This window comes from Clinocottus analis, unplaced genomic scaffold (genome assembly GCF_023055335.1).
Source record: "Clinocottus analis isolate CAN_PGR_092001 unplaced genomic scaffold, fCliAna1.0.p SCAF_11, whole genome shotgun sequence".
Classification (NCBI taxonomy): Eukaryota; Metazoa; Chordata; class Actinopteri; order Perciformes; family Cottidae; genus Clinocottus; species Clinocottus analis.
Genome location: NW_027175832.1, coordinates 5,793,941 through 5,807,084, shown reverse-complemented (window position 1 = coordinate 5,807,084; position 13,144 = coordinate 5,793,941). Strand labels below are relative to the sequence as shown.

Genomic DNA, 13,144 nt, shown 5'->3' with positions numbered 1-13,144 from the left:
TTAATAATACACGTGACACTACTGTCAATGCTTGAATCATCTTATATGTCCATTTGCAAAACAAAAAGAGACAAAGCACACAATATAAAAAAGGTAGAGATGATGATCTTAAATGTATATATATATATATATATATATATATATATATATATATATATATATATATATATATATATATATACATATATATATATATATATATATATATATATATATATATATATATATATATATATATATATATATATATATATATATATATATAAACCCTTAAAAAAACCCTTATCTGATGAAAAGGTGTGAAACCAAAAGTGCTTAAACATGTATATGACTGGAGCATTTATCATATTTTGAAAAGAAAAAAGTGACCTCATTTTAGGATTTTTCTCCTCTCATCAGCAAAGAATAAATAAGTAATACAATAAATGTGCAGAGTGGAGACATTTCAGTCCAGTTCAGTACTTTTTTTTTCTCTCTGAGCTAGTCTCTAAAAACACTGGACACCAAGCTGAGAAGCAGGGCTCTGATTTCTGTTTCAGAGTACCTGGATCCATTTGCTTGATGAGAACGGTCACCATTGCTCTGGTTCCCAGGCTTTAGTCCAGTGAGCCCAGTAAGAGGATGCCTGCGTGATGATGCCTGAAACCCTCCCCCTCCGCTGACTGACGCACGCACAAAGACACCGGTGGAGGTTCCCAGCTGATGGAGACAAGTCGTTCTTCACAGCCCGTCAGTGTGGAAGAGACATCTGTAGATGGGCGTTTTACTTTTCATCAAACAAATCATCTGCAATGAGTGGATGTAAACCTTCATGTCAAATATCCAACGTGTTTCAGTATGTTGGAGAAGAGGATAGTAACTGTAAAAATATTAATGCTGATGTTTCGACATCACCGCATGTTTCACTGCCTTATGTCGAGCAGCTATAATGCTCAAGGATTACATAATAAACATGGCAAGCTCTGCTCTCCTGAGTCCGGTCCAGTGCCCCGCCTCTCACCCAAGCCAGGCCGCTAAGCATAGGCAGAGCTGCTTTTGGTATAACTGTATAGAAAACAGATGGATACATGTATTTAAGGTGTCCTGTGGAGGTTTTGACCTCTAGTGGCACTATGGAGCAGTTTTTAACTGTTTGTATTCTCAGACAAATCAGCATCCACAACATCACTCGCTGTTGGAAACAAAACACTAAAAGATTACTTGGTTACTATATGTGAGTGCAGACAAAACCACAACTTCCATGGAAATGTATCAGCATGGCAACACGTATAGTGACATAATTGTAACTTTTGTTGATAACGCGCTCTGTTTTGACATTTCTTTGCTGTCATCTCTGCTGTTGAAACACTTCCACATACAGTCCTCCTTGTTCTGCTGCCTTGTGAAAAAAATAAGTAATCAGAATAATTCTTTGACTTTTCATCAAATAACCTTTCAAGAAGGCTTTTAATGAATCATTTAAAATGTAGAGGTAAACCAACCGTCCCTCTCTGGAACAGTTACAGCCTCGCTGTGACGTGAATGAAGTGAAACTCGTGCAGCACTTTCACACAAGTGGAGCCTTTCACGCTGCGGCTCTGCACAGAGGATGTACTCGCACATCAGATTGCCTCCAGCTACAGAAACAGCGGATAAGCTGCTGTCCCGTGTTCCTTCCCTGCTTCCCAGACAGCTTACCAAGATGAATCATCTTGACTCAATATGACCGATCGGTCTCTCCACTGAAAGGAAGCATGAATTGAAATCAAATTACCAGGTGTTCTTCTTTTAATACCATCTCAGTCTGATAATGTGTGGGTTATGGTTTATCTGAACACACAAACGTCATTTCGAAACATATGTTTTGGTTATTTTGCCCTCAAGTAGCTTTATGGTCATGTTATTTCTTTTTGACAGTATCTCTGTCTACAAAAACAAACCTGTGAAAGGTCACCATCGCCATGCAGTATGTCTGCACAGCAGTTGCGCTTCACTGCCACTTAATAGTGATAAGAGTGTATTGAAGGAATTGAGGAAATAATTTGCGTGATTATGATTTAAGGACTTGATTCAAATGTCCTAAATTTCGTAAAGGTTATGATGTTTTTCGTTGGACTGTTTTAGAGAATGCCATTGAGTTGTATTAATACTGACAGGTGGTTCATTAATTGTGTTGCTGTAAGCTAAATAACACAAACCCACCTCTACAGTGCAGCTCAACAGCACCACAAACTACAACACATCACAGTATCTTTCGTTAAAGACAGCATGATGTAGAACATCGTCGCTTCTCTCCCCGTTTCCTGTCTTCAGTATCCGATAAAGGCTAAAAGCCCGCGAACAAAAACAAGGCTCACGACACTGTTTAAAAACACAAACATACGACGGCTTCTTCCTCCATTTGGTAGCAGTGACACTCGGCCCCGTGGCCGTGAAAATGCAGACGTGATCTCATGAGTATTTTTCAAGCCAACGGGGACGAGAAGTCCTTGAAGTGCAAAAACAATGCTTTGACAGCTGAGCTGACCCAAAGCTCCACAACAGCTACTAAAAGCTCCTTGAGGTTGCTTGTTTTGTCAGCTGCCAAGGTCAACAATGAGCTTTTCATCAAATTTCCGTACGAAGAAAATACATCTCATATATTTATATATATATATTCAGCAAAATATAAAACCTTGAGCAAGTGTGCTGACCCCAAACAGCGTAGGAGGAGCTGCTCGGCGTTCACCAGGCTGGTTGTTGCTGGAGGGAGCTCAGGTGATTTTACCTGGAAAAACCATGGATGATAAAAGAATGAAATATAACCCGGAGCCCAGAACTCTGACCGTGGATCCATAAATAGTGTTCGCACTTCGAGAGTGCACAGCATTCATTTCAAGCTCTTGAAAGTTAAGTTTTTAGTTGAGCCAGATGGTGATTTCCAGCAGCAGTAAAACAACAATTGTTGATAGAACCCTTGACAGTCCATTTTTAAAAAAAAAAGTTTATTATAGTGTTGTCAAGAGAGGATTCCTCAGGATCCAAATGTTCAGGATTCTTTAAAGGGGGGAAATCATGTTTTTTCAGCATCTAGAATCACTCATTTTATATTAGCACACATTGTAAAGACGATGTGAAAGCTGTCAGGAGCTGCTTAGAGGCCAAAAAACAGCTAAGAGAGAGAAAATATTGGACATGCATTGGACATAAGGTGGACCAAAACACGACTACGCATTAATGAATGAATGAAAAAGGAACAGCTTAGTTTAGCTTAGCGCATGACAGAAACAGCTAGCTTGACTTTGTCTGGAAGCATCGAAAACCAGTGACTAGCACCTCCAAAACTCACTCATTCACAAGGTATTTAGTTTTTGCGTGATCCAAATAGAAAAACAGTATGAAAACAAAACAACGTGGTTCTAACAGAAGTTTGACGAGCAACTTAACGTTCACAAAAAGACTTCATTCATCAGCGTGCTGAAAGAGCGAGCGCGAGGCCCGTTTAGTTCCCTTTGAACAGACTCAGGCTCGCTGGTTCCAGTCTTCGTGCTCCTGAGCAATAGCTCCATATTTACCAGACATGACAGTGGTTCTCTTCTCGTCTGACCTTTTGCAACTAAAGGAGCAAGCGTACTTCCCAAAATGTTGAACCATTCCCTGAAAGTAAGCGGTGAAGTAAACTGCAAAAATAATCTTCATCCTTGGCATGAATCGGCGTTTGATGGACTCTCCAACAGACAGAAGGTCGGCAGAACTCAGTGATCAGTGTGTTTTGTTTTCCTCAGCGAGGCCGCTGCTGAACTTTAGTTTCGTAGAGTTGGAATCTTTGACAACAGTTTACATAATTCTTACATAACTTTCACCAAATCCCTGTCGTGGATGTGTGCCAGATGTGTCAGAGGACAGCAGCACTTTGACCAGAGCCACCGCTCCAACAGAGCCATTGTCTCACAGAAACTGTTGTAACTTGGTGGGTGAAAAACTCCACCGGGACATGACATGAGGTAAATTAGGGATTCCGTGGAAACAAACTTTCTCCAAACAAAAAGCCTTCCGTCAATGCCGAAGTGTTGAGCTATTAAATCAGAGCTCGCCAGAGCTGTTGAGGGACAATAAGTACGACATGGCGGTCCCTGATAATAAGTCGCGACTGGGTGAAAGGTTGACCGTGAGTCTCTCGTGGAGACGTTTGAAAGCATTTCCATTTCACCACCGAACTTGTGAGTCATCGACATTCAGACGCAACACTGCAGCGGTTTAATTAAACATTTATTAAGTGATTGTCGGCTGTGCCTGTAGTTCGGCAGCATTTGGCTCAGCCCCTGTGGCCCGGACTAATCCCCAGCATTTTGTGCTGAGATAACAAGAGGATGACAAGACTGAGAAGAGGAGAGGGAGGGGAAATGGGTTGCGCCTTTTCCTTACAAACAAACAAGACTGAGGGGGGAAGGCTGTGATCAATCTCTCTCTCCCTCTCTCTCTCTCTCTCTCTCTCTCTCTCTCTTTCTCTCTCTCTCTCTCCGTCTCTCTCCCTGTGGTTTTCTAACTCCCTACCTCTATCTCTCATTTCTTTTTTTTTTCTTTCTCTTCTCTCCCACCTTCTGTCTTTCTCTGCATCTCCCTCTTCTTCACTAATGAGAGCCGGTGGGGTTTCTCAGTAGCCTAACAACCAGCATGTTTGTCTCTGCCCAGACACCATGGGAGCACAGATTACTGCTCCCCCATAGCCTATCCAAATACACGTATAAATAGAAAACTCACAAGGCTGACAGTTTTATTAAATATTGTGTTGCTGTTCTGAGCTGCACTGAGAATATCACTCGGTGAAACATGAATGTGGCAAGGACAGAAGGAGTGCCAGGGAAGAGTGGCATGAGCCATCTGAGTAACACCCGCCCCCGACCAGAGGGTACTAGACAGTCCAGTAAGATGAAAACCAACCATAAGGAGACACAAAACCTCCACAAAGGACACATGCCTATGAAGTGACTGTTACCATTTATTTTTGGAAAGTCAATTCCAATTTATTAATATGTTAGCAGAGTGTCTAAAACAAGATTCAAAAAGACTACAAAGATGCAAAAACAACCACAAACAGACATAAATCCGTTCCAAAGAGATGAAAAATTGGCAAAACACTACTGTGCATGAGGATTTTTATTGGAAAGTCAATCAAACAACTACAACAAGTCTCATCCTCACAACTCCATTCAAAAGTGTATTTCACTCTCATGATGCAATAATCAGTGCATGGAGATAATGTTCCGCATAATTACTGTTATCGCTTGATCGTTAGACTCACATATTCATTAATTAGAAAAAGCCATTGTTCGAAATTGTTCCAGGTAAAGTGTCACTTTCTTATCAGGCGCCACAATACAGGAGACGTCATTATCTATACAACAAGCAAGAAGTCATGTACGAGAGGATTATCTGCCTCTAATTTCTCAGGCGTGCATCAACCTTTACGCCCCATTATTACAGTCTGCCACGGCTATGAAACATCATTCATCATACTGTATCAGCTGTGGCGTTTCTGGAGTGTCAGCATTATTACTACAGCGTGGATGTGACGTCGGATGTAAGATGCACGAGGAAATGCAAAAGTGTCTCACAGTCACACCACAGATCTTTGCCACTTTCATCTCTCTGTATCGGTTATAGAAGACACGTTTATTTCAGAGGCTTAAACCTGCAAGTACATTTTTTTTTTGCTTGAATCACATCACAAACTACACATCATCTGGCTAGTTTCTCACAAATATCATTGATAACAACAACAAAAAACATGCAATGTATTTTTGGAAGACGAGGCTGCCATCTAGTGGCATCTACTCCACACACAGAGCGAGATGGAAATGGACTTTGCAGAAAGAATCCTTTTACGTTTGGATTTAAACTTTCCACTAACCAATCTCCCTCACACACAAACACACAAACACACACACACACACACACACACACACACACACACAGAACAGATGCAACACGGCTAAGTCATCTGCAGCAAATTCATATCTGTAACTTGTTGTATTTATTGCCAATAGATTAACGCTTCTCCAATAACTAAAGTAGCTTCTGTGTGTTTTATGTGGTTGATAAATGGTAGTTTCCTTCCCTGCCAGTAGATGGCGCTCTTATGTGCAGCAGGGCTCTCGGCCTCAACTCTGAGGCCTCACTGGTTGTATTCGTCTCATAAACTAAGACTCCTAAAGGTTCTTTTATTGACCGAAAACAGTAAAAGAACATCTGACATATTTAATGTCATGTCAGTCTGTTCATTTGTAATACTTCTTATCTTTAAAACTATAGATCAGTTTGTTCAGCATATTATATCCTGAGATATACATTTTAATTCAGTTGTCTGAAGCACATTACATTAATTTCCTGTAAAATGTATTCTTATTTTTGTACCTAAATATTAAGGGATGGAATGACACTGAGGAGAGTTAATCAAGTTCTGCACATGAATACAATTCTGAGGTCTATATATTTTACTTTATTATAAGTATTCCATTTCACGCAGAATATTTTTTTCAAAATAACAAATAAATCTTGATGCATTATTCAAAATGTAGGCACCCAGCAGTATATGAAGTAATAATAACATTAAACTGATCTCACTAAACTACTCACTCTAATTGTGTCACAACATCATTTATTGTCAGTCAAGATTAAAAAAATAAGTTACAATAATATACACACAAAGTTGCCAACAGTAAGCATCTTTTTTGGTAACTAACACAGAGACTTAGTAGCTCAACACGTTGTTTTGAAGCTTTTAATCATCTTTAAGCAGGACAGTTCATTTAGAGCTGTGCTTTATTCCTTAAGATCACATTAAAGGCTTTTGTTTGAATTATAATCAAGACATTTTTCAGTCATCCGCCAATTAAATTGGGGACAACCTGAAAACGAATAGATTCAACATATGATTTATTTACCTTATTAAATTGTCATGAACAGTTATCCAACGACACAACATTTGCATTTAGTAAAACAAGAGTGCAGCTTTATAAAGATCACTTACTCCTGAAAGAAATTAAATAACCAAATTAGTAGAGAAAAAACAACAACGTGTGAGAGTCAAAACGTAAGACTGGAAATATTTCAGGATTGTTTACACTTTGTTTCGGGGGAAATCTAAACCCTTTGTCCACTGCTGCATAACAACACGGCTGAGTAACGTGTATTTAAATAGTGTGGCTGTGATTGTGGATAAAATGTGAAATGTGCTTGGCAAGAGATGACGACGCTGCAACGTGTTTAACCTCTTGCACACAAAAAGACTGCCCCTTCAGCCAATTCCTGCCAAAAACATTTGTTTTTGTTTGCAACGAGTCATATGTTGCATCTCCAGTTTTAACCTCGTGGCCCAGTGTTAAAATGATTGCTCTAGTTTGCCCTTCACATGCTCACTTTTGATTTGAAACGGTGGATGTGTGGAAAAGGCAAAAACCAGCCAACAAAACACTAAGATGTGTCTAAAGCCCCAAAACACTGGAATCACAGACCAAACGTGCCAATGCTTGTCTGTTTCAATACACAATCTTTACATATTCAGATTGAATATTCCTTTATCATTCACGCCCATAAAAACAAAGGTGTGCGCGTCAAAAAGTTAAGTAATGTTGTCTCATGAATTCCAGGGTTTTGCAAAGATGGTCAAACTTCAAAACATCTCCTTTTCCAAACCGTTCTCTCGCAGTAAAAACGACAAAAGTGACTTGATAACACAATGAGTGGTTCAGGGTCTAAAGACAGACTCGGAGTCAGAACTGCGCACAACTTTTTTTGTCCTTAGTGAGCACAGAGCAAATCCTGCATCTAAAATGTGTCTGTAGACTTCAGCTAACACTAAGATGTGTGGTGCTCCTCTCTCTGCTCCCGACAACCAGCCGTGGGAGTGGGGTTGTTGTTGTTATTGTTGTGTGTGATGATGATGATGATGACGATGACAGAGGGCTAGCTGAGGAGGTCAGGCTGCAGGTCACGCCTCTGAAGGACATCCTCAGGCATGCAGAGGACCGGATTAACTGGCTTGATCTGTTCGTCTCCAAGGAGGGAGAGTCCTGCAATTCCGAACAGAGTGTGGAAAGGATCCACCTGCAAGAAGGTGGGAGCCTCAGTAAGAATCAGAGGTACGAATACAGAAAGTAGTTGCATGCCCTCCTCCATTATCTGGGCTTGTAATACCACTGTAACATAATACTTAAGCACAGTTTCAAACCATGCAAAAGTACGAGGACATCAAAGTCAAGCTGAGGGCAATGTGGACGGAAAGTCAGAAAACTGGTGTTTTATAAAGCTTTAAAGCAGCATCGACACCTTGTACTCACCATGGTGGCGTTTATATACATATGTATAAGTAGCTACAGTGAAATTGAACAATGCATTTGCATGATTCATAAAGGTCAGGCAATGTGATCGATTTTTTGCTTGCGTTTTCAGCTGAAATTTCATTACGAGACCAAAAATGACTATCGAATAAATATACAGTTCATGTACAGTATTTTCCAGTTTTAAAAACAGATGAACAGTACTGATCATATTCTGACCTATAGAGAATTATTGTTTTTCTTTACCACAGTCAATAGTGTTACTTTGTATTCATATCATACTTCCAGCTGTTTATTCTGAGATTAATAGTCGACTGTTACTTGTAATTACACGACACACAAAACATTGTATTTTATACTTAAACCTCTGCTGTTCACTAAGTTCATAGTGAATACATCTTATACATAGTGTGAATTAATTACACAATGTTACTGCATATAATGTATTCATAACCCCTTTGTTCATTTTACACCATTCCTTCTGTACAATACTCTGAACTTTACTGTGTTTTGCCCTTCTGGCTTGATGCCACTTCACGTTGTCTGAGTACCTGAACTTCATGGGCAATGAAGTGTAATCTGATCTGATCTAGTTGCTCCTACCACCTAATACATTCTGTGTGAATCTACTGCAAGATAAGTTTGTCTCTCTGTCTCATATATATTTTTTCAACTAGTGAAAAGGTATGCGATCAAAGGATGGGCTCATTGAGGTGCAGAAACGCTTACATAAGATGAAAGAGAAGACAGGATTTTGTGAAAAGACAGGTTGAATAGGTTTTCCAGCTTCCGTTGCAGGATGCGGGAGTTGCTTGTGTTTGACAGCTCACCATGTCTCCCGGTCTGTCGGCGAAACCTCCGGTCTCCTCGTCTTGACAAGCTAGAATAAACGATCGCAGCTTGGCCTTGTCGATCCAGTGGATCCGACCAATGATTTTCAACGATGCTAAAACCCACCACGAGTAGCAAACATCTGGAAGCTGAACGAGACAAAGAAAGCCAGAGCTCGGTCAGTATTGGAACTTAATCTGATTTAAGCGTTAGCTCAAATACCTTTTTACTTATTTTGAAAACTTTAGACTAGATATGTTGCAGTTGAACTCTTCCAATATGAAGAAAGTAGTTTAGGGAACCCACAACTTTGAAAATAAATTACAGACGGCGAGGAAATAGCGAGGCAATTGATTTCCCAGTAAAGCATCTGGAGAGAGCAAACCTTCTCCGGTCGTCCATTGAGGCCTCCGGACGGCAGCTGCCTCTCGCAGAGCCACCAGCCCAGCAGATCAGCGTTGACCTGGTGAAGCTGCCCTGTGAGCGACAGGAAGCCAGAGCAGCAGTATATCTGACAGACAGGAAGGAAAAGACCGTCGAGGTTAGATTTGAGAAGGACTTTAACACATGTTAAAGCCCAAGAGGAGTGTGAACTTAATACCAGTCAGCTTTTTAAGAGGGTGAACATTTTGTTCTGTCCGTGTTTGGGGTCAAACGCTGTCTCACAAGACAAACATAAAGCCTCAAATGTGTGATGTGCGAATGATAATTAATTTGTCTGATAACTTTTACATGGATCTAGAAATGTAACACAAGTTAGATCTTCAGATGACACTGCTTTTGTTGAAAAAAAGAGAACTTTTTTCAACAAAAGCAGCTTGTTGAAAACATGTACCTTGTGTACATAGGTGTACACACCTATGTACACAACTACATTAGGTGGACTCACCTGACCAGCATGAGACTCTGAACCTGGTCTGCAGCCAAAGCCTCCATCAAAGTTCATACAGGACAAGACAAACTCTACAGCTTTGTCAATATTGATCGAGTCCATCTTGCCCTAGAAGGAAGGAGACAAGAGAGTTATCTTCAGATTACAAAGTGTGACAGAGTTGAAAAAAGGAAAATAATTGAGAAAAACTGAACATGACATACATACCAGTAATGCAAGTGTAGCGACAGCACAGAAAGAAAATCTTGTGTCTATTTCTCCTGTAACAAAAAAGCATTGCCATTGTAAAAATACATTATACTTGTATTTAAAGCAAATTATAATCTAAAAAAATGAGAACTACAATATTGTTTTACTGAAATTTCAGACACATGCTAAATGACAATTATTTAAATTGGATATTTATTCAAATATATATAAAAATGAATAAACTTGTGGTACATATTGTGTGCGAGTATTGCCTATTATTTTATCACCTGTACTAAACTTCTTGTTTGCTTTTCATTCACTCCTTTGTTTCCCATTATAGGATTGCTCACCCCATTTGTCCCCTGCAAATGAGCCATCTTCCTGCTGCAGCCCTTTAATGTACTCCACCACTTTGTCCACATCAAGCACATCCACGTTGTCATACAAGCAAAGGATCTGAGGAAAACAAAAAAATGATTAAACCAAATGTCAAAATTTAGCTAAGACAAGTTAAATACAAATATCACTTTAAGACCCTTAAGAACAAATCTTAAAAAAAACTGAAATAATGAGGCTACTTAAGTATACAGTCTTAAACACTTGTTATAATGTAAATTGATTAATAGATTGATTATCGAGCTCCACATATCATTCTGTGCCATGCAAAATTCAAATGAATTTTATTTATTTATACACACACAGCATGTATATACTGTACATATACCTCGAGACGGGGACATCTCATTGACTTCAAATCACAGCAAAGTATTCTTGTCTTTCTAGTCTGCAAAAATTCTAACATCTCGCAGCATAAATATTGAAAACAAGAATAAGTCCGTCAAACAGTCAGACTTCATAGAGTCACCTGGACGGCGCTGAGGGTGTAGAGCAGGTGCGGGTCGTGACCGATGCTGGCGCTTAGGCCTCCACACTCGTGCTGACAGGCTTTGATAAAGTCTACGATTTCCTGCCGGTTCATCCGGGGCAGCTGCCCCATCAGGTCCATCACAGTCAGCCCCCAGTAGATGCCGCTCATCCTCAGGTACTCTGACAGCGTGTACTCCTGAACAAGCACAAACAGGCCATGAATCAACAGGACAGCTGGACCGGTTTACTGAACAGCCTATGGAAACGGGGGTTCTTGTTTACTCATTAAAAGAATAAACAAAGTTTGTGAACTTTGCATAAATAGCAAATTTTTGTGAATTTTGTATAATTAACACAGTAGGCCCATATGTACAACACAGACAGGGTTTATATGCATAAAACAGAATGAAGTCTACAGCGAAGAAATAAATATAGCAGGAGCCATATCCCAAGATATTAAGTTTAAAACATGTTCTGTTCACACAGATAGCCTTAAATGAATAGTAAAGTGTGTTCAACATGGATTTACATCTTTACATCTATACAAATTAAACTGCACTGCAAATACAGACTTACTTGGTAACATCATCTAGCCACTACTTATTTATTTTTTTGTAATAAAAAACAGTGGTGTTGTTGGAAAAGAGGCTCAAATATTCCACATGAGAACATAGCAGGAGGGAGCATGCAGTGTACTTTTGTTTTCCCCCTGGTGTACCGAGGGTGAGGCAATTGTTTCAGGTTTTCCACTAAATTTGGGTATCTGGCTGGAGGGATTTACTCCCATTCGGACACAACAGCACTAGTGAGGTCCAACACTGATGGCTGGCGATCAGGCCTGGCTCACAAGCCTGTAGTCTGTGTTACAATACATCACAAAACTACTGGGTGGGGTTGAGCTCAAGGCTGTGTTGGAAATGTGTTATTAATGTTGATATTGTACTTCAATCTGCTAACTTTTTTTCTGGGTCAGACTTAACCATTTGTGGTGGAAAAGCTCTGTCCATTGAATGTGAATTATTCACATCGCATTTGTTTTTTTTTTAATCTAAAAAGGAGATTGAAACAGTAATTTCCAGTGAACCCTTTTCCACATAAACCTGGGAAAACTATGGAAATATGAACTTGGCATTGAACACGGGAGCATTGTTCTGTTGAAACAGAAAAGGGTATACATGTAACCCCCAAAACTGGTTTAGCTACTGTATTCTAAAACAAAACATTCCCAAAGCAAAAGTACACTGTAGTGAAAATTAAAACAAATAATTATAATATATATATATATATATATATATATATATATATATATATATATATATATATATATATGTTTTCTCACATAGTCATCCTTTTTGGAGCCGTAGGCAGCGATGTAGTCTGCATGTTTGTCCAGCTGCAGTGTGCTGGGAGCGTCAGGCTTAATGATGACATCTTTCACTTGGGTACCCTGTCATTAAACACACAACATAATTAAAAACATAAACCAAATAATAAATGACCTTGTGCGAACGAGACGCAATTACAACTTCCCTAATGTTGCTGTCAACCCCGACATGAGTAAGCCTGTAGTATAAATCTAGCTAACACTATTGAGATTTGATAATCAACGAGCTACATGCTACTGATGCTAAGCTACATTTCAGCAACTTTACTACAATTAACTGCTTTAACACAATACCGCTCAGCTGTGGCACTACAGTTATATATAATGACGACAAGTGGACGTGTGCCTCTACTTCGGCTACAATGTTATCTTAAACTACAACAATAACACAATGACACCGGTTACCATCCTGAAAGCGTTCGCATGATCAGGCTTCTTCTGCTTCTTCTTCGGTGGTGTTTAACGGCAGCTTGCGTCCTTTTTGTTGCAATACTGCCATCTTCCGGTTTCAACTACTATACTTTTCCCATCAGTCCTATTGCTCACAAAAACTCACTTCTTCTTGGCGACTACGCTGCATGGCGTATGCTGCCCTCTACCGCTTGGTAAAATATTCGCTTAACAGTAGATTCGATTTTTTTTAATGAGGATTTCAGGGTTAGTGGTCGTGTCTCATTGTTACTG

At 39.6% G+C, this 13,144-nt stretch overlaps 1 protein-coding gene across 1 annotated transcript; it reads right to left on the bottom strand.

Moving 5' to 3' along the window:
• Positions 1-6,596: 6,596 nt before the first annotated feature.
• Positions 6,597-12,968, bottom strand: rabggtb (Rab geranylgeranyltransferase subunit beta). Its single transcript, XM_068571720.1, has 9 exons — positions 12,866-12,968; positions 12,416-12,523; positions 11,075-11,272; positions 10,560-10,665; positions 10,228-10,280; positions 10,018-10,128; positions 9,514-9,639; positions 9,128-9,277; positions 6,597-8,064 (listed from the first exon to the last, which is right to left on the bottom strand). The coding sequence occupies exons 1-9, from the start codon at positions 12,866-12,868 to the stop codon at positions 7,924-7,926; spliced, it is 996 nt and encodes a 331-aa protein (XP_068427821.1). The 5' UTR covers positions 12,869-12,968; the 3' UTR covers positions 6,597-7,923.
• Positions 12,969-13,144: the final 176 nt, after the last annotated feature.